This window comes from Mytilus galloprovincialis, chromosome 2 (genome assembly GCF_965363235.1).
Source record: "Mytilus galloprovincialis chromosome 2, xbMytGall1.hap1.1, whole genome shotgun sequence".
In the NCBI taxonomy this organism is placed as follows: domain Eukaryota; kingdom Metazoa; phylum Mollusca; class Bivalvia; order Mytilida; family Mytilidae; genus Mytilus; species Mytilus galloprovincialis.
In genome coordinates, this window is record NC_134839.1 from 98,114,151 (window position 1) to 98,137,553 (window position 23,403).

Genomic DNA, 23,403 nt, shown 5'->3' on the forward strand with positions numbered 1-23,403 from the left:
AGAGCATACCTTGTACGTCAGGAAAATAGCTACTGGATAAAAATTTAGAATATTGGATTCGGGATACATTTACAAATTTAGAAATATTAGGAAATTCATTACTGAATTCAAAAGGTAACTTTTAGTCGAAATACTATTTGAATAATTATATACTGACAACTAAATATTCTATATTTTCAGTAAACATGTAGTGCGAAACATTTCTCTGTATTTTTATTTTTAATTAAACATAGTCATTATGTTTAGGGAGAATCTATAATATATTCCAAAATAATGTCAGAAGAGAAAGTTTTGGAGGAGGAGCATGGTCAAGTCAACTGTGGCGGATCAGTGGTCAGTGATCATTCGGAAACGGAAATTCTAGATGTTGTACAGCCACCATTATTTGGCAGAGGTAATGAATAAACAAAAATAATGTATATAGATATAAGAGGATGTTGTTTGAGTGCCAATGATAAAACTCTCCATCCAAGTCACAATTTTAAAAAGTTAACTATTAAATGTCAAAGTACGGTGTTGAACACGGAGCATCTGCCCACACCGAAAATCAACCTATAAAGGGCCCCAAAATGACTAGTGTAAAACTATTCAAACCGGAAAACCAACAGTCTAGTCTCTAAAAAAAACGAGAAACGAGATACACTTATTAACCACATCAACAAACGACAACTACTGAACATTAGATTCCTGATGACTTAGGATAGGTGCAAACAACTGCAGCGGGTTTAAACGTTTAGATAGGTACCAACCTTCACTCTTAGTGTACCATCACAACATAGAAAACTTCAAAGACACATTATAAAATGTCAATTGAAATGCCTTAACTCAATACATTTTGAACACTTTGATATAGCTTGTTTTTGGATATATATATATATATATATATATATATATATATATATATATATATATATATATATATATATATATATATATATATATATATATATATAAAATGGAGATGTGGTATGATTGCCAATGAGACAACTCTCCACAAGGGACCAAAAATGTCACGTACATTAACAACAGCTATAAAAGGCCCGAAATGACCATGTAAAACAATTCAAACGAGAAAACCAAAAAAAAAAAAATTAACGAAAATACTATTTTTATCTAATATCGATGATCAGCGTAATATACTTTCTGAGTGGTTTTATTTCTCAAACATCTTTCTTATTCAGTTATAAATTCAAGTAATCGTCGTATGAATGTTTAGATTAAGTATGTTAATTTGAAAGACATCGATTACAATATTTTCACATAATTGCATGAACTATTTTTATTAAACTATTTTTATTATTTGAAGGTATTTGTAGAGATGAGCCCTTGTCAAAAACAGGCAAAAAATTACAACTGTTTAAAATGTTATGTCTCACTGTTATACCTATCATAGGTTTATGGGGTTATACTGTATATACGTTAGCAGATATACTGAACAGTAGAGCAGAAAATGACAAGGTATGTTTTATTCCAACTATCAAACAGTGAGTGAGGCGAGAAAATAGAATTCAAAGGCTACATTTCAACCAATGATGGTGACAAATTCAAATTGAATGTTATAATCATTCGGATCAAAAGTTTTTTCGAGACCAAAAAAATATATTTATAATATATTATTTTTTAAAATTATCTCATACGTTTAGTTTTTTGAAATATACATAGAATCTCTAGTATCCACTTTGTGGTTTATTTTTATAGGGATGTATAAACACCATGCCACGTCCGATCTTTTTTTTTTTGCTAGATGTTTTTTTTCTGCTTTGAATCGATCTGATGAGTTAAGCCTTTTTCAACAATTTTTTTATAGCTTGCTCTCAAGTTGTGCGGTTACACCACTGTCCAAGTTTTTGAGAGGGTCAAGCGCTCACAAACATGTTTAACCAAGACACATTCGTTATGTGCCTGTCCCAAGTCAATAGTCATTCGATCAGTGGTAGTCGTCGGTTCATATCTGTAACATTTGTTTTTCGTTAATTGTTTTTTTTTTTCTAATTAGGCCGTTAGTTTTCTCCATTGAATTGCTTCATATGTTTCATGTCGGGACCTTTTATAGCCAGCTATGCGGTATTGGGTTTTCTCATTGTTGAAGTTACCTATAATTGTTGGCCTCAACTTTATTTGAAGTACTTAGTTGTCACATTGATAATCAACCACATGGTTTCATTTTTATATGGAAACGCATATGCAAGTATGTCTTGTTTTCATCATTTATAGAACATGTTCCATTAGAAGGAAGTTACTCTGATATGTCAACATTGTTATGTTTTCTGCTTAATATCGATTTACCAAAAACAATAATATTTATATAGAAATATAAAGTTAGAAATAATAAATATTAAGAATGTTTTTCATCGTCCCTAGTATAATACAATTTCTAAAGTAAACCCCTGTTTCGATGTAATGGCATAACATGTCTGAATAATATCCGTTTTAATTTGTACACCAGTGTTGGTCTTTTGTAAGTATCAATTGACTTGGTTTAAATGTCCCCTTTTTCTTGTTGGACTTGGAATATATACTGAGAATAAATACTACTTATTGTTCCTGTGATGACACTTTTTTAATTATATTATCTACATACAATATTATATATCTGGGACATAGTCCCAGAATATATATATTAATCAACTTTATTTGAATTTCGAAAAGATTTAAAACACATAACTCAGGTTGATACGTTAAATATAACAAATTCGCATAGCAATTTTTAGTTTTTTTAATGGTAATTCTAGCATTTATGATACCTCTGTTTTTACATAGGAATATTTGTTTTCATTATTTCTTTTTACGAAATCATTGAACCTTTCTTTATAAATTTATATCCCTCCTTGCTGAGAACGTACAAACTAATGACTAGTTTCAGTATTCATTGTTTGCAGGGTTATTATTTTGTCAACAGATTTGTCAATGTATTACTATGAGAGTTGTAAAAACAAATCGCTTCAAATCACATTTTGTAAATGGAGCTCTTGCTCCTCCTGTATAAACACTATTGTAAGAACGTGTTATCTTCCTTTGACATTCATAATAAATAATGTTTAAACTTTCCAGTTTAGATTTAGATATTTGTACACTGAAACCCCTATATCGTTCTAATATTCTCTTTTTCTCAATAATTAACATACGATTTACGAGTTCACGACTTATTTGCAGCAATAATAATATAAGTCTTACTTTTCGTAGCAACGATCCTCAGTGTACTATAGTATTGACGTGGGACAATTGGTACATCGACTCCAAGTAGAACGTGACATGAGTGTATTATACCTTAGTGAACTTGGACCAGAAACTAGAACTTTTCTTTTAGCAGAATACATTAACACTGACCGAACAATTGATCGATTGTCATACTGGCCCGGTGATCTGGATAAAGCTAACGGTGCTATGTTTTTATCAAAGGCTAATTTCAGAGATTACCTGGCAGCACATCGACAAATTCTAAGTCGCGACCAATTTTCGATTCAAGACGAAATTGATTTTTATTCGCGAATTATCGACACAACGATTTATTGGTTATACAATACGATCACAGAATCCAAATTTTCTTTAGTATGGAAGATACTTGTAGCTTATCAGAAGCTGGCAAGTGCTAAGGAAAACGTAGGTGTAGAGCGAGCGTTAGGTACCATGTTCTATTCAAGCGGAGGTTTCGAGTCTCATTCGTACTTTGAAACGTACAATAAAAGGCTTCACAGTTTTCGTGCGCATATGAAAACTGCAGGAATGTACTCTGAATTTGTCAGACAAATATACAACGTCGGACTGCGAGAACAAAACAACGGTACCAACATCACATCCATCATCGAAAGTTTCAGAACTGAAATTCAAAACGTTGAAAATACTTCAACAATTGATATTGCCAAATCAAGATACTGGTTTGACAATATGACCATTTATATGGATACCCTTCTCGACATCCAAACACAGATGGCTCAGAAAGTAATCAAAATCCTAGATGTAGCTATTGAAGATTTGACCATTGACCTAGCCGTATACGCCATTTTACTTGTTGTGGTTATCTTGATGTGTCCATTGGTAATTTTGGCAACAGAAAGTCTGACGAGTAGTATTCAGATTTATGCATTGACACTTGTTGATAAGACTAATGAGTTAGCTAGTGAAAAGGCTCGGAAGGATGGATTGCTATACCAAATGGTACCAAGGCAAATTGCTAATCGCTTGAAAAAACAGAAGAAAGTGGAGGCTGAATACTTTAAGTCAGTGACAGTGTGTTTTGCTGATGTGTATGGTTTTGGTCATATTACGGTCGAACTCACACCCAAAGAATTAATTATATTACTTGGATCCTTACATAACACTGTTGACAACATTTTGGAAGAATTCGACGCGTTCAAAGTAGAAACGATTAACGACAGCTTCATGGTTGCATCAGGTATGACTTATATTATTAATTCCGAGAAACCGTGACAGACATTTGAAACATTTTAATACAAACTCAATGAACCTTGCGTTAATTAAGGATTAAGGTTATAAATTATGTACAGCATAATAACAAATTGCTTTTAAAGTCTAGATGACTTGTTGGTTAAACTAGTCTGTCCCAGTCGTTTCAAATATAGAGCCATTTGAAATGCTTGCAGATGTTATTCAATTTTTAAAAAGAATAGTGTCTCGAAATTCTACCAGTTATTCAAATACACGGAACTCAGAATCAATAGATATATATACAAATCTGTTGTAGAGTTGTCACTGAGTCAGACGTATATATATATATGTTCCCTTCTATTCAAAAATATACACCGACATTGCAAAATAGGGAAAGCTGATTCTACCTTTTAAAAAACTCCTACTGCATAATATATATTGATTATGTGATATTTTATTCTGAAGTAAAACAGATGCTCACAAACGGATCAAATGAACTTCTTTCCAGATAGCTACATTACAGTTCAGTATTATCAAATACTCAAAATCAATCTGATTCTAGTCAAATGATAACGATGAACAAATAATGCTTGCTGTAAAACTGGTAATAATGATATGTTTAATGGCTGCAAATATTATATGTCAAACATCCTTTGATCTTGAATGTTTTTTTCATTGGCAGTCGAAAAAATGAATGGTTTACATCTTCAATATTACAGCTACTAAAGATAAAAAGATAAAGAAATTTATTGACTCTAAACAAGTTTTAACACAAGAAAAAAATATATCTTAACAATTCGAAATACTTTTTTTCATAACTTTTTATTTTTATTTGCAGCTTTTTTCTTTATTGTCATAGCATAACATATTAAGTATGAAAGCACGATCATACAAAACAATTCTTGACGAGACCTTGAACCTCAAAAGTATCTACAATAATTCACTACTGAGACATGACTATGAACAATAAAACAATCATAATACTTTTTTCAAACAAACTTTTTTTATTTTCAGGGTTGCCACATAGAAGTTCAGATCGTCATGCAACTGAAATAGCAAATTTCTCCTTGAAAATGCTTAATACAGTGACGGAGATGAAATTCTGTAATGGACATAGAACTATAAAACTGAGGATTGGAATACACACAGGTAACTTTTGTACCCACACATATTTAAATTGTCACAATACTATTACAGGATCAAAATTGTATTCATGATACTATTTGCTGTTATCAAAAGTTTTGAAAGTATACACTGTTTTCTTTCTGAAAACCATAGTGCATCATACGCTAATGATAGGCTTACATCCCTGTTTTCTTATTTGACATCCATCTAACACTTATGTTTGCAATACAGTACATGTAATATACAATTTTGCAACATCCATTCTCCGAGTAACTTATTTTCCCATTTCCATAAAAGTTTATGAAATTATTTTAAAACAACTCACTCTAAAGTTTGTACCATCAAATTTGGTAATCAAATCGAGTTCTATAATTTTGGAATTGACGTGAAAAAAAGAATAAAACCAATGGAAATATTCAAATCTCTATTCCACTATAAAAGAGGAACGAAAGATACCAAAGTGACAGTCAAACTCATAAATCGAAAATAAACTGACAACGCCATAATACACGCGGCCTCAAGATTTAATCTACTTAGATCTTTCCATGGATGACCTTTGCTACTGGTATGGGTTTCCCCACGATATATCTTTCCATTGATGACCTTTGCTTCTGGTATGGGTTTCCCCCACGATATATCTTTCCATGGATGACTTTTGCTTCTGGTATGGGTTTCACCACAATATATCAATATTTATAAAACAGTGATAACAGTTACAGAACTTGTATACACTAACACCTATACGAGAGGGAGTTGTCTCCCTGTCAACTGTTCCTTTTTATCGCTAGCCTTCTAAAACCGCAAAAATATCAATCTTCTATGTTTTCCAAATAGTTTGTTACATCAACAGCATATTTCAACCAACGATAAACTGGATGTAATGAGGACGAAGTCTATCTATATATTTCAAAAATACATAAATTTAAAAAAGAAAATGAAGTTTAAAGCAACGCTTTCAGTAATACATATAATAGAATTTTTGTCATTAAGTTCCATGGAATAAGAATTTGTTCTGAAAGTGAATGAAAAAAGTAAAATCACAAAAATACTGAACTCCGAGGAAAATTCAATCGGAAAGTCCCGAATCACAGGACAAAATCAAATGACAAAACACATCAAAAACGAATGGACAACAACTGTCATATACCTGACTTGGTACAGGCATTTTCAAATGTAGAAAATAGTGGAATGAACCTGGTTTTATAACACTAAACATCTCATTTGTACGACAGTCTCACCAAATTCCGGTATATTTACAACGATGCGTGAAGAAAACAGACATAATAAATAACAGTTATCAAAGGTACCAGGATTATAATTTAATACGCCAGACGCGCGTTTCGTCTACATAAGACTCATCAGTGACGCTCAGATCGAAACAGTTAAAAAGCCAAACAAATACAAAGTTGAAGAGCATTGAGGACTCAAATTTCCAAAAAGTTGTGCCAAATACGGCTAAGGTAATCTACTCCTGGGCGTAAGAAAATCCTTAGTTTTCCGAAAAATTCAAAGTTTTGTAAACAGGAAATTTATGAAAATGACCATATAATTGATATTCATGTGAACACCGAAGTGCTGACTACTGGGCTGGTGATACCCTCGGGGACGAAACGTCCACCAGCAGTGGCATCGACCCAGTGGTGTAAATAGTTATCAAAGGTACCAGGATTATAATTTAATACGCCAGACGCGCGTTTCGTATACATAAGACTCATCAGTGACGCTCAGATCAAAACAGTTAAAAAGCCAAACAAATACAAAGTTGAAGAACATTGAGGACCCAAATTTCTAAAAAGTTGTGCCAAATACGGATAAGGTAATCTACTCCTGGGCGTAAGAAAATCCTTATTTTTTCTAAAAATTCAAAGTTTTGTCAACAGGAAATTTATAAAAATGACCATATAATTGATATTCATGTCAAAATATGGCTACTGATGTGGTCCTGACGAAAGATGCGTTCTGTAACTTTGGAGATTTGATTCTTGCAATTAAGTTATATACACTCGCAGGACAATTAGAAATATATCTTTAGAAAACATTGAAATTGACGATCCAGATTTTTTTAGGTATGCATGTATGCTCTCTTCAAATAGCAACAGATCCATTTTCAAGCAAATTTATCATACATCATTAGTTTTCCTTCACGTGTTTCTTCACAAATATGTTCTTTTTATTCCTCGAGTACCCCTTGAAGCTCAATTGCAAATTATGTTCTCTTTAAACCTTCATGTTCAACGACGTACTTTCGCTTTCTTCTAGTAATTAAATTTCAGTTTGTTTCTGGTTTCTTATCTATGCAAAACTGTTGGCATGATCTATGTTTGCATGCCAAAAATTGCTTGAATATAAGTTATACGTGTTCATCATATATATGGGTCATTTGGGTCAAATGAACGAATTATCTCACAAAATTCTATACGCAGTGTTGGTTGATACTCCGAAAAATAAAAGGTACGTAATGAATGGGGATATATATTCCTGCTTGGTAATTGATCGATAACAGTTTCGTGAATAACACTCTTATTTGAATATTGTCAGTACATGTATCAGCATGAACTTTGGCGCTCTAAGGCTCCAACAAATCACAAAAAGGTAGAAATTTGCCTTGAAATGCATTTCAATCCATTTGGTGCTCAGGTAATTATTGTGTTTCACTCCTATTGTTGAAGGCATAGTTCAACAACATTTAAAAACCCAAGGACCGTACATATTAAATTTCAGGTAACTTTGACGTCATCAAAATGACCATCTGCATGCTTGGTTAAAAAGTTTCATTTTATTAGATTAACTTATCAGACATTCCAGTATTGTATACGCGGTATTCGTTATGTTTCCATAGTTACAATGCTTAGATTACTTCAAACTGATATATCCTAATTAACACTTAGAATTATTATTCACATACTGTAAACTACGAAGTCAGGCAAATTTCATCTTTCAGTTTATTACACACGACGGTTATTTTTACACAACCTTAAAATCAAGAACATTATAGCTAAAGCATTTCCAAATATTGTGACAACATTATAAATGCCTCATCATGATTGTCAATTTCATTTTTGTTGGGGTTCGGCAAATGTTTTTTTTTTTTAAAAGGACTTATATTCTCAATAAAAAATCATTGCAATGGAACATTTCATAAAAACCTGTACATTTTTTTTTATGTTGGATTAACATTGTTTCGAAATCCGACTGACTGTGATGTCATTGATATATGTAAGAGCATAGAAACAATGTTTGCAAGTGTATTTTCAGCCTCTTCAATGTCTTAATTCCAGTTTCAACAATCTCCTGACGTGAACCCATTCAGAAAAACAAACATCGGAAAAATGTTCCCTTTATCTTTCAGTGAGATATGTGGACTTAAATTAACAATAAACATTGCTCTGAATAGATTAGATATCTCATATAAATCCGATAGTGTAGATTTTCAGGAAACTTTGTCTACGTTTTTTGTTCGGTCTTTTCCATAGATTAGATACACACGCTTACAATTGGCTGGCGTTTGTGAATGTATGACCAAATTATTAGTTTAAAGCTGATTTAAATCATTATAAATGATATAAGTGCATGACAAGTTATTTTGCTTATCATTCCCCTTCAATTGATATAGTAAGTCATGCTCCGTCCATCATAATTATCTTTTGTACTTACTTCAAAATTGTCTAGACTAAGTTTTGCGCTCAATTTGTTCACACGTCGTTGTCATTATAATGGAATTTTATGCGATTGTCATCCAAGTGAGAGGTTTAGCTAGCTATAAAATCAGAATAAATTTACAATATTCTACATAAGAAAATGCCTGAGCGAAGTCAGGAATATGACAGTTGTCATCCGTTTACTTTTTTTATATTTGGTTAGCCATCAAAAAGTTATAACAACTTTTAAATAATATTGGTGTCCATGTTTTCAACTTCGTAAATATAATATTTCGATATTTATATAAGTCAGTTATCTTTGGAGATTTTTTGGGGAGCTTGTATATATATCCTCACAAAGTCATTTTTATGCTAAATATTTGAAAAAAGGTAATTAAACTCCAAGTCAAGTATATATCATAAACAGATGTTACTTAAGAATAGAACTAAAATATTTAACAACAATAAAATTGTTAACTCGAATAATTCAAGCCCTTTCCGTGTCCGACTTTCTCCCACACGAGGGCTTGAACTCCTTATGATCATTGGCCGCGTCGCCTGCTCTCTGTGAGAGAGAGCCAATCAGCGGCGATCAGGATATGAGTCTGCGCAACTCTCTTGAAATTGTCTTACCAAACACGTGTGTTCAATTAACACAAATCCGATAATAATTAATTAACATCAATTAACATCAGTTTACATCATTTATTATCAATTAACATCCGGAATTCCTCCTTCTTTAGCTGCCAATTTATATCAAAATTTCCATATTGCAAAGCGGTGTGAATTTTCCGGTTGACGGTCTTGATCAAGGAAGACGTTCAGACGTTAATGTAGCCTTCGTAGATCAGCGGAATATAACGACTGAATTATTCGGGTTATAAAATTGTAGGCTTTTTAATTATGTTTATCAAAATATTAAACTACTTGTGGTTCATGTTAAGTAGCAAAATAACATTTTTTTTTTAATTCATTTATTTTGACACTGATGTGATTTCATATTCAGTACAGTCTCCATAAGGTATTTTTTACAGATCCATTCCTACAAATTATATTTTATCTTTTCAGGTCCATGTATGGCTGGAATTATAGGATTCAAAGTCCCCAAATACTGTTTATTTGGGGAAACTATCAATTTGGCAACAAGAATCAAAGCCAATAGCACACGTAATTATTCCTATTTGTTCTACCAAATCTCACATGCATTGTAGTGCTTTATTTTTGTTTTTACAATTGACCGTTTAAGAACTTAGCGTCACGGTGCCATTGTTTAGATTTCTATTGATTGTGACGTTTTAAGTTTTGTGTTCACTTTTGAGAATATTACCCAAAATTAGTAAAATCTGAAACAGCTAATCATCAATCCATTGAAAGAGGGACGAAAGATACCAAAGGGACAGTCAAACTCATAAATCTAAAACAAACTGACAACGCCATGGCTAAAAATGAAAAAGACAAACAAACAACAGCACACACGACACAACATAGAAAACTAAAGAATAAACAACACAAACCCCACCAAAAAACTAGGGGTGATCTCAGGTGCTCCGGAAGGGTAATTGAAATTGATATTAGTTATACAGCATTGCAGTTTAACAAACTATAACTTTGAATTAGTATGATTCATAGATTTTTATGTATTTATTAATAGAAAGAGGGACAATAGATACCAAAGGGATTTTCAAACTCATAAGTAGAAACTATCTGACCATGTCATTGCAAAAACAAAAAAAACAAACGAAAAACAACTCAAAGATAAATGGCATTTAAAAAAAAAACAAAAAAAAAACATTAAAATACGCGAACCCTACATAAAATCGGGGATGATCTCATTTGCACTGGAAGATTGGAAGTCCCTGCTTCACATGTCATATTGTCCTTCTCATAAGTGTCTATTCGTAGCGTGATTGCCTAGAGCGCTTGCAAATTAATACCTTCTCGTTCTGATTATGTAGGAACGTAATATTTTCTTATAGACGTTAAACGACAATCCATCGTCATGATAAACATCTTTTGGATATATTACCTTTTTCTGAATGAAAATTTCAACTTGTGTGTACTTTGAATTTTTATGTTTGCTGTAACACCACTTTCGCATGATAAAGGGTAAGTTGACCGCTAACAAACAAGAGTAAAACTTTCCCATTCTCTTCATATGCGTGCCCAAAGTCAGACGGCTGTAATTCAGTAGTGGTCGTCGGTGGCTGTCTGCCATATTAGTTTTTCGTGTATTCATTTTAACATAGATAAGACCGTTTCCTCCTTTCATAGATTCGATTCATACAGTTTAAAGGCCTTTGAATCTTACAACACGGTGTTGGTTTTTATCATTACTGAAGGCCACACATTGACATATATTTGTTTACATTATCGTTCTGTGGTGTCTCGTATTTAGTTTCTCATTGGCAATCATATCACATCTCTTACCTCCTTAGTACAAAATGAAGGTTGAAATAAACATTAAAAAAACAAAAGAATAAACTAAGTTATGAAGTAGGCACATCTGTGACTTGATATGAAGAACATGGACTATCAATTTATGACACAAAGTCAGTACATGCATAGCAAAAAAACACACAATAGCATACTATTTCTTTCCCTGCTTATATCATATGTTGCATGATATGTGTCCTTTTCTGTCTGCAATGTTGACAGATATCATGATATTTATAAATATGTGCATGACATACAATTACGTTCAACAGCATTTACTTGCTCATATTAGATTACTATCACAGCGATTGAAACACCGAATTATGCTTTTACCAAACAATTTAAAAATCATTATAAAAATATACGCATAGGTTTACAAAATTTTAGTATAAATCATTGTTTTTAGAAAAATAATATTGTTTTATTTGTTTCTATCTCGATTTTTTTTCTCGTAGCTAACAAGATACATATCAGCAACACAACAAACACGATTCTCAGTAAATACAGAGAATTCAAAATTGAAAAGAAAGGAGAAGTTACTCAGCAGGTAAGTAGATAAATCATTAAGTAGTTAAAGGAGAAGTTACTCAGCAGGTAAATATATAAATCATTAAGTAGTTAAAGGAGAAGTTACTCAGCAGGTAAATATATAAATCATTAAGTAGTTAAAGGAGAAGTTACTCAGCAGGTAAATATATAAATCATTTAGTAGTTAAAGGAGAAGTTACTCAGCAGGTAAATATATAAATCATTAAGTAGTTGAAGGAGAAGTTACTCAGCAGGTAAGTAGATAAATCATTAAGTAGTTAAAGGAGAAGTTACTCAGCAGGTAAGTAGATAACTCATTAAGTAGTTTCTGGTGAATTATTTGTTGTACATTCTTACTCAGCAGGTAAATATATAAATCATTAAAAGTAATTCCTGGTGAATTATTTGTTGTACATTGTTATGTGTCCTTAATACAGCTTCATAACCATAATTTCAATCATCTAAATTTAAAACATTGTCCATAAAATTTACTATTTGAATATCAAATAATTTAAGACGACATTAGTTTATCGATGTTCAAATGTGGTTATTCTAATAAAAAGGCACACATCATGATCAAGTAATAAATAAAGTCTTCAAATGAAACGAGACGGGTGTCAGGGTGAACTTTCTCATTCACTTTTCAATCGTCATGCGAATTCAGACTCAGTTAAAATCGGAAACAAAACATAATTGATAAAATAATTGATAAAATTAAATAACAGACGGATATAAAAGTATTTAAGTATCTAAAGATCTATGACAGTGAATACATGTCGTTGATGAATTGGGACACCAACACATCGGTTAGGGCAACCAAATCGGGACGGTATCGTAAAATATGTTTGATTTTAGTCGTTCTTCCTTTTATTTCTGATAGATAAGTTTTTGTGAAAGAAACATAACCTTGTTAAAGAAGTCCGTATATAGTGAACATGCATTAACATATTAACTGATATGTAAATGGCAAATGATAAAACAAAGGGTAAGTTCCTGCTCAGAAATGGGAAGTTGACAATTGGAAAAAAAACATCATCACTTTTGTCATAGAAAATAGTTTGAAATCGTCCATCTGTGTGAATAACAAGGATAAGAAAAAGATATACGGGATATATGAGATGCAAACAATAATTAAAAATGGGTTATTGAGTGGCAGACGATCATATCTGAAAGTGAAATAAATAACTGTCTGCTGAAAGATCAATCCACCAATCTCAACACATATTTTTTCGTTAAAAAAATCCAGCGTTTTGACAATATCATCTTTAGTGTATTTGTAGTTGGAAGCATTATTGGTCTTCAAAAAAGTCATGTTTTCCTTATCTAATAGAAGGAAAACAATTGTATTTACGTTTTCAATTTTTGAAGAAACTGTTCAATGAGTCGCTGAGGTTGATCTTTCACTTTAAGATGAGGAATAGTGGTATAAACCCTAGACAAATCAAACGTTTAGATAATATTGCGAAATTGTGAATATAAAGAAATTGAAACCTTGAAGACCCGGTTATTTATTGTTTGCAAATAAATGCAGAAGGTACTGGCGTATATCATGTTTTTCAAACACTCGATACAAAAAAACAATTGTGTTTTCATTGCTTCTATGTATTTTTATATATCTCATTTATCTCGCTTAGGTCTTAAAAATGTATTTCAATATTTATTGGGATATTTTTACCATATTGATAACTAAAACGGAAATATATGTCATTAAGACTGAAACCAAAAGACATTATGTTTAAACGTATTCTTATGCCCGCGTCACACTGTCCCGATTTTTATATACGATGGACACCCGAATGCGAAAATTGTGAGTTCGTACGAAGTTGGTCCCGATCTCATTAAAATACCAAAAAGTGACCGAAGCAAGTACGATGAATAACGAAGTCTATACGATGGTGCCGCAATTATATACGATATGAAAAGATGGACATACAAAGGTTAACCGAAGACGGGTATTTAAGCTTCATATCTCAGCCGAAGCCTACACGATGGATCACGAAGGCTACACGATGGATTACGAAGGCTACACGATGGATTACGATGATGGCGCGATGGCCATACGATGTCTAAAAGACGTCGTGTACAGCTTACGATGCATTTAAATTATAAAAGATTTTTACCACATTTGGTATATTGTTCCTCCTTGTAATGATCTGACATTTTTCACGTTCAAGGTCAAAGGTCAAGGTCATGCAGATGGACTTTTTTTCTTTGAAATAGCATAATACATTGTAGCAAATTGGTTGCTCATTTTTTTACCTGCTGGTTCTAAAGACAATATTAAAGGTATTTCCAGTTACTGAATGTTTTGGTTGATTTCTAAAAAAATAGTTTATGTATCAAATATGCATATTCAATTTACCCTTTTCTGCATGTGTCATATACAAATATAGTGTCCATATTTGTCCAAAATATGTTACATACGAGGGAATGCCAAGCTCGGCATTACCTTGTTTGAACTGTAAAATGTGTGAACTAGTCTGAATAATCACCCATCATTATGCCCATGTTTACTGGTCTATCTTAAAGGTAAGGTAATGGGTTCGTTGATCCCTTTTATTCAAAAAGAGCTCTTTCCAGGAGAATATCATTATAATATGGACAAAAGGAAGGATGTGGGGAAAGCAACAAATGCGGCAAAATATGACATATAGAAAATAAAATGGTTATGGAGTAAACATTCGTGTGACAACAACTCAGACGATACATAAAAAATCAGAATAATGAAGAAAAGAGTTGGTTTCCCTAAATACGTGTATCTGCAGTGTTGGTGTACGAGGCGCGTTTATGATTTTCATTATGTTACTTGATATGAAAAATTGACAATAATATTTTACTTGTAAAAGTAAATCCTGAGCCTGTAATAGCTACTCTTCTTGTTCCATTTGAATTAATAGAAACAACGCTGTCGCCTTTCTTGTTCTCATAGAATCATTTGATATGAGCTCCATGTTTTGTGAACGTCTTTCTTAACTATCGTATTAGACTGACAAGTGTATATCGCGCATGGCACTTTAGATGTATTTTAGCGCGAAAATTAACTTACATTTAACTGGATTTATTGCCGTCGTAGTTCCATCTTGTCGCCTTCGTACTTTTATTTGATGGCAACACGACGGGATTACGAGGTCTTCACGAAGTCGTGTTGCCATCGTAAGACCTTCGGGTAGCTTCGTGATTCATTCGTGTAGACATCGTAATGTCAAAACTGCCCGATGGAAACGATGGAAACACGAATGCAATACGATGTTCAAAGATGCATTCCCGGTGTCATTACGATGGTGAGGATGGTGATACGAACTCAATACGAACCCTCAACATCGGACGCACCTTCGGGGATTTTTAACATGTTAAAAAAATTAGAGCCCTTCCCGAAGTTGTCCCCGAAGGCTAGAAAAAGTGGCCGATGGTTCTACGATTGTTAAAGATGGCACTACGAATAGCCCGATCTGTATACGATCAGTCTCGATTTTGAAAATTTCCATAATCGTGTTGCCATCGGCGTAAAAATCGGGACAGTGTGACGCGGGCATAAAGGAGTAGGTCCGGTAAGGTCCGATTTTGGCCTCAAATTCAGGTTGATCTGACGAAAGATATTGGACACTTTTTAACACTTCATTGTCTATTTCAGTTGATTCAATTAATTAATGTGAAAGATTTTAACCGATAAACTTATTAAAAACACTCCGATTCTAGCTTAAATATGAAAAATCTATCAACTATGCCAAAAAATGTCACTTTTTAGATGGTTTTGGACAAAAATGAAAGTGGCCGCATCCGTGTTCATCCTCAACTTTTATATATGTTATATATTATTATCAAATACAACTTACATTTCAATATTAATAATGAACACAAATGCGGCCACTTTCATTAAAGAAGGAAACCGTCTAAATTTTAAGTAAAATGCTAAAATTGTGAATATTTCAGTAATTTAACATGACTTTATGATGCTAGTACCCGATATATGTGTCATTGTCAAAAACAGCCCATATTTATGTAGCAGAAGCATTCCATTTTCCAATATATAACTATAAGTTTACATTTGAACAATTTTGTAAAACTGCTATATTTTGGGGTCAAAAAGGGGTCTTACTGGACCTACTCCTTTAGACAGATTGAAAGTAATATATGTGTTGGTTATTCCTCCTATGTGTTTAATCGGAGAATGTGATTTAAGTGTGAATTACAGTATAATTATTCATTATCTTGGTACATGAAAAAAAATTGAATTCATCAATAAATGAATGAAATCATATAATACATAATTTTTTTTCCGCTCCATTTGTTAATTCATTTAATAAAAAAAAAATACTTTTTCTAGGGAAAAACTGATATCATTACTTACTGGCTCGTCAGAAAAAGTGGCGATGCAAATCATCGAGTTCACGAACTTGATACAGATAAACGACAAGGAAGACAGGGGGACGGGAATGAAGAAGACTTCCCAGGGGAAATTGCTGCAGTGCAGGAATCAAATGAATACGTGCCTGCCAAGAGTAATGGAAAGACTAAAGAGGATAACAGGAACACCGCTAGAGTTGCACCAACAGTTGCGGAAAAAGAAAAAGAGAAGAAAGCTATGAAAAAGATGAAGATACAAAAATAAATAGTTTTTCGTCAATTTGTAAACACAAAATGAGTATCGTAAGACTTTAAAGACAGTTTGTTCCTATATTTTTGTAAATGTCTTATTTGTGGCGTTAGCACAACGTTTCAACTTGTATTTTATTGGTTTACATTGGATAATGACGTTGGAATTAACTTTGATACATTCACTTCAAACAGACAGGGTCTCGTTTAAATGATGTGCATGTTTTGTTAAAAACTGAACATTTTCCGTCAAAGTAACATTCCCTTTATTTAATCAGATCCAAAAATCCATGAATATATTTTGCATCGAAATATTTATTGAAAGTCTGAACTTTTTTCGTTGATTTACCAATTTTATGAGAACTTTTATATTATGATTACGTAGTTGCAATCCTTTGGAATTGAAAAAAAATGCATCCATGCGTCATATTGCCGTGCCGGTTTTATATGATAATTTGAAAGGGGAAAATGTGATGCTGAATTCTATTATCAAAATTCCTCATATTCTTAAACTTTTGATGAAGAAATGTTTTTGATAAGAAGTGATTGTTCAAGGAAAGATTTTTCTGTTACAGTCAAATTATGTATTTTCCCTTCTTTATAGATTATGATCGTAGGAGTTATATTGACCCCATCTGTAATATAAATGCTTAAAGTCATAAGAGGTATTCTTAGGGGCTTACAATTTTAATGAAATAATCGTACTAAAATAAGTCATATGTGCACTTATTTTTACAATAATTACTAACCAATAACAGTTAATTGACGCAAACAATTTATTGTTGACCGTAAACTTTGGCTGCTTATTGATTTTTGGATTATTTTTTGGCCGAAGTTTATCGATCGTGACCTTGATAACATTTGTTGTTCTAACTTTCATTTTATAGTTGTTAAATAATTTGGTATATTATCATTTTTCTTTCAGAATCTGTAAATACTATCATTCTTCCATGTTTCCAATTTTCCAAGGAAATGTAATGGTAAGGTATTTGAAACGGAAAAGCTGTCGACGAATTACAGTACTGGAAGACAAAAATCTAATAGCAGTACGTTTCTGAAGATTTCGATAAAATTAAAGGATTTTCTTTTGAAAGAATGTCTATAAGCACATGTTTTACATTAAAACTTAGTTTTCAAAATACACTTTGTACCTAAAACAATGTTTAATACCGAGTAATACAAGCGTGCAGACGAATAACCGATGCTTACTGTCCTCTCGTTGCTTGGTTCAGTTGTTGAATTTGTTGTTGTAGTAGTCTTCTTCAATCCTGGTGCATAACTTGTGATGCATTGACGGAATAAAGCAGGACATTATTGGTCGTCATAGTACTTGACAGTGTACCAACATATCAATATCCGCCCAAGTTTTGCAGCAGGAATGACCAAGACTATAATAACATTAAATTCAACGTTTTATCACACAATTAGAAGACGGTTATCGTCGTTGAGATGCAGGAACAATGGCTTCATTCGGGATTGGTTTTTGTCACGTATTTTGTCACCATCGAAACATTTCTCGTTCCAAAGAAACTGTCGATTTATATTACTTACACCATTTCAAGCCAAATAAACTATTTCAAACACTCAGGACAGCTGATATATACTTATGTCATGCTAGTCATAGCTTTTAGACCAGTATTCCGTAATATTTCATGTTTCATGTGAAATCATGCAGGTAATAAACTTATTTTAAAACTTGATGGCTTCACTTAAATTCTAGCAACATAATACATATATTACATTGGTATTTAAGACCAAACATTGCATACAGACATGTATATTACACGGGTATTTCAGACCAAATTTCTCGACCAAAAGCCAGAATTGAACCACATTACAATCATGTATATTTCACGGGTATTTCAGACCAAATTTCTCTACCAAAAGCCAGATTTGAACCATATTACAATCATGTATATTACAGGGATATTTCAGACCAAATTTCACGACCAAAAGCCAGAATTTAACCACATTACAATAATGTATATTACACGGGTATAAAAGATTAGTGTTCTCGATCATAAACCGGAATTTACGTTTTCCTTTTTCTTTAACCAAAGAGTTAAGAATAAATGAACAGTTCCCATGGGAATTATCAGCTTATTGATTAGTACTTTTGTGGCATTTTTTTCTCAATTTCATCGAAAAATAACATGACTTAATAGAAAAATAATCACGGTCTACTTCACAAACGATACAAATGGACTTTAGTTATAGATTCTAGGTGTAAAAAATGTGTACCTTTTAATTTATTTAACAGTTTTCTCTAACTTTGTCTTCGTCTTATTATATTTCATTCGATTGTATTCTTATGAAGTATATTTAAAAAAACCTGCTATCGGATTTACTCAAGGCGTTCACAATGCAGACGGACCATAAATTCCGATTCGGGCTCAAGACGATTTTACATCGTTGTTTCCATTTATTTACTCTTGTATTTATATTTTATGCAATTTGTTCTGTGTCGAGAAAACCTTTACTTTCTGGGTATGTACCATAAACTATAAATAATAATAGGCTCCTTTGTCAATTTACTATTAACACTTTGTTCTTGTCGTCTTTGTTCAATTTACAACACCATTTATTTTTGTTGATGTCCTTGTAAGAAAATATATATGTTTGTTTGAATTTTTAAGTTAGTTGTATTGTATGTCTGTTTGTTGTATGTTTACTCGGTTTTAACTTCTGGATCCAAATTATTGCCAGATTTCCCTATACGCCAGTTAGGGTTGCTAACTCAATTTTGTCAAAATTACTATATGTGAAGGTAACAGTAGTATACCGCTGTTCGAAACTCATAAATCGATAGAGAAAAAACAAATCGGAGTTACAAACTTAAACTGAGGGAAACGCATAAAATATAAAAGGAGAACAACGACGCAACAGAAACACCACATTAAAATGTAACACTCACAGAAACGAACTATAATATAACAATGGCCATTTTCCTGACTTGGCACAGAATATTTGGAGAAAAATGTATAAGCAACTGTAATGCCAGTGGAAGATTTAGCTATCTATAAAAACAGGTTTACTACGAAAAATATTTGAGATGGTTTGATAACATTTTACATTTACAAATGAGATCAACAACTATGAAATCCGAAAGTGTATTTCATCAAAATAAGATATCATGTAGTGCATATTAAATCTCGTTACCTGCTTCATTTCAGATGTATAAAAATATGTTAAAAAGCAAATTCATATACACTATACTGACGGGTAGACGTATAATGAAGAATGATAAGGATGATAATTATATGAACACATTCTTATTAACAATTAGAATTTGGCATCACATTGTTTAAAATGTTGTTTTATGACAGGCTTGTCTGTTCAATTGAAAAATCTTGAGCGATGGGTTAACAAATAATTACACGAATGAATAAAGGGTCTCGGACTCACAAAATCAATAATATGATAATTTCATTTGGGTTCTGATTGCTTAGTTTCAATAATCAAAAACAATCTTGACTTGTTTTGTATGAAACATAAGGATATTTTTCGACTTATATGAACCCAATGGACAAAGTTCGTTTTTTTTTCATCTTCAATTTTGTTAGGAGTAAGACTTTCCATAAACTTCAAGATCGCAAATTAAATAGTTGATTGTCATTTAATACTTTAGCTATAGTTAACAGTGTATCGGTAAGGTGATGGGTGTTTGGTTGTGTTTTTAACCTCCAGTTTAAAATATAGAACGGTATATGTCTTAAGAAGACGAAAACAGTTTTACCATATAACTGTCTATTAAGACGTACAGTATGTGAATGATTCCGAAAAATGACGAATAATACATAAAAATTTAAGTCCACAACAATTGACCTACAGGTCTCATTGACTGTCCTACTGATATCTTTCGTCCCTCTCTCATTAGTGTTAGTTCTTACTAATGTACGAAGTCCAAACTGCATGAGATCCCGATCAACCAAAAAGAGCAATTCAATGCATCGTCTTCAATTAATTTTACTTTACTTTACCATTATCAATCGGACGAATTTCAAAACCGTTTGCTTTTACGAATACTAGAAAATGAGACGATGACAATGATTAAAAAGAAATACCTGAAATTTTGTATGATATCGGACTTTTAGGGTACATGTGCATAAATAACCCGTCTAACTATTGTGATATTTAGCAAATGCTTAAATTTCAATGTCAATTATACTATGCACACTGACTATGAAATTATACATATATGTGACGTTAATTAACGCTAAAGATTGTCGATGATCAGTGCTGCTGCACGCTTTTATTATTATACTTCAAAATTGTGACGAGTTTGTTTTTGAAAATTTAGTGAAAAAAGAAAATATTTTTGATTAAACTTTCTAAATGTATAGATTCAGATTTCATATTAGATTTTCGAGATGTAGTTTTTCTCAAAGACTATCAATTTATTATGCCTTAAGGTATTAAAAAAAAAATCTGTTTGTCGTGCGTGTGTGGGAAATCAGCTTTTTCTCTACTATTCCATATGTTTTCCACCATTCATTTACCTCAGCCAGTAGTGTGCCAGTACAACATAAGAACAAACTGTAAAACTCATTGATAATGAATTGACAAATCAGATGACACAGACATAATGTTTGCAGAGATTTAATGATTTAATATTATAAAGTTAGACAGTTAAAAATAACCAAAATTTTAGTACGTAGTAAATCCTCGCTGCACCGACTACTACAAGGTTGATGCTTTAACCATCGTGCTTTAACGACGTAAAAGACTGCCATGCATTATAACAACCTTTGTGCTAAAAACTAGCAGGGGTTCACTCTAACTAATGTATCTTTCTTCCAGTAATGGTAGCAACAATGTACATTGAATGAAACAAATTGAAATTATTGCTATTTAGGATTATCCGTTATTATGAACACATGTATTCTACATTTTTTTGCAGTTTGGAAAGCTCAGTTTGATTAGGGACATCAGTGGGTACAAAATAAAGACAGACAAAAACATGAATCTACTTTTTTTCAGAATCATTCAACAATGCACAATTTAAACACTATTGAATGCCTAATTGTGACTAAGGGAGGAAGTTAAGCAATAACAGCTCTGCTCCATTGTTGATTTTTTTTTTGTCTGATGATGTGCTTGTGGCGATTATGTGTCTTGTGGCGATTATGTGCTTGTGGCGATTATGTGTCTTGAAAAGTAAAATAACAAAATTACCGAACACCAAGGAAAACGGAAAATTTCTTATTAAATGGCAAAATCAAAAGCTCCAACACACATATTCCTGCTTTAGTACAGGCATTTCCTTTTGCAGAAACTTGTGAGTCATATACTTGCATTTCTATTTTATCTAGAAAGAATGGTATTTGTAATCTTGTTTATTACATATATTTATCATACAAATCTACGACATCGTGTAACAGATACATAATCATTGACAAATTATATTTCAAATAAATTTTATTCTAACATTGCTAATTTTGCTGTTCAATTTATGTAAAGTAGAGTGTATGTTTGTTTTAACATAGTATCAATTTCATGGAAAATGATTTCAGAAGATAACAACATTTTTTTTATTTTCAACAAATTTGTTTGTTAAGGCATAAAGATTTAACTGCTTGTAAGTGTGTATACATTAAGATCTTCAGTATCTGCTTCGTCTGCCCAGTCTACTTCTTAAATGCTACAAGAACAAAATGAAAATTGAATATTTCAATGGTAACTAAGTTTATGTCATGTTTATGATAATATTAAAGTGCCCCTTATAGTCGTATGCTGTTCCAACAGAACACTATATCCTTTTTACAATGAGTGAAACACGAACTGTATAGTAAGCCTTGTTTTTTTTTCTGAGTTGCAAGTAATCGGTATTTCTAATATCACCTACTCACCAACGAAAACAAATCTGATCGACGTTATGTTAAAGACATATTAAGCATGCTTCTGATCATTGTAGTGTTACGAAAGCTATTGCAATGCATTTATTCTAAGCTAAGTTTTTTATTTTTATTTCTATCGAATCCATAAAAAAAATATTAGGTGATTGTTGATCGAAAACATTGGCTGTTAATTACATTTCTTATCTCATTTTCGTCTTTCCAGAAAATAGAAGGAAATAAAAAAGAAAAAGAATTACTAGATAAGATATCATTATTAGATGAAAAACTTTTACAGAATAACTTGCCATCAGTATACCAAGAAAGGGAAGGAATCGAACTAGAATTAAAAATATTGAGGGAAAAAATGTAAAAGGAATAATAACAAGAGCTACAAAATGTGTCTTGTGGCGATTATGTGTCTTGTGGCGATTATGTGCTTATGGTTTAGGTATATGGTTTGAGCCTGCTAAAAGGGATAAGACTCTATGTAATTTTACAGCCAATATAAACAGTATCAAGTCACTTCTTAATACTTGGGCTTATAGAGAACTAACATTTATTGGGAGGGTTGCTGGATTAAAACTTTAGCACTTCCCATTTTGGTTCAATTTCTGACTGTCCTTCCTAACCCCCAAGATATTTTTTCAATTTTTCATTTTATAGTGTAAAATGTCTTGGCTGTATAAATTACTAGACCCCCAAAATTACTCTCCTTTGAAAGTTTTGCTGCTTAGTTATATACAAAAATTGGGTGGGGGGAGACAAAATTTTACATTTAAGTAAGGAAGGATTGCTTTATTTAGCAAAAAAAAGTCAATCCCTTTTGGCATGATATCCTGGTAAATTTTTCAAAATTGAAAAAT

The 23,403-nt window shown here is 32.2% G+C and overlaps 1 protein-coding gene across 1 annotated transcript; it reads left to right on the forward strand.

The window, feature by feature from the left end:
* LOC143065043 (uncharacterized) lies at positions 1 to 18,403 on the forward strand. Its single transcript, XM_076238338.1, has 8 exons — positions 1 to 114; positions 247 to 394; positions 1,307 to 1,458; positions 3,184 to 4,393; positions 5,401 to 5,535; positions 10,218 to 10,316; positions 12,038 to 12,129; positions 16,435 to 18,403. Exons 2-8 carry the CDS (start codon positions 274 to 276, stop codon positions 16,717 to 16,719), a joined length of 2,094 nt encoding a protein of 697 aa, XP_076094453.1. The 5' UTR covers positions 1 to 114; positions 247 to 273; the 3' UTR covers positions 16,720 to 18,403.
* The last annotated feature ends 5,000 nt before the right edge of the window (positions 18,404 to 23,403 follow it).

What these genes read in the sequence shown, in the direction of transcription:
- LOC143065043 (XM_076238338.1), top strand. Translation starts at nt 274, where the DNA reads ATGTCAGAAGAGAAAGTTTTGGAGGAGGAGCATGGTCAAGTCAACTGT. An exon ending in GTAGAGCAGAAAATGACAAG is followed by an intron (nt 1,459 to 3,183) that starts GTATGTTTTATT and finishes TACTTTTCGTAG; the next exon opens with CAACGATCCTCAGTGTACTA. An exon ending in CAGCTTCATGGTTGCATCAG is followed by an intron (nt 4,394 to 5,400) that starts GTATGACTTATA and finishes TTTTATTTTCAG; the next exon opens with GGTTGCCACATAGAAGTTCA.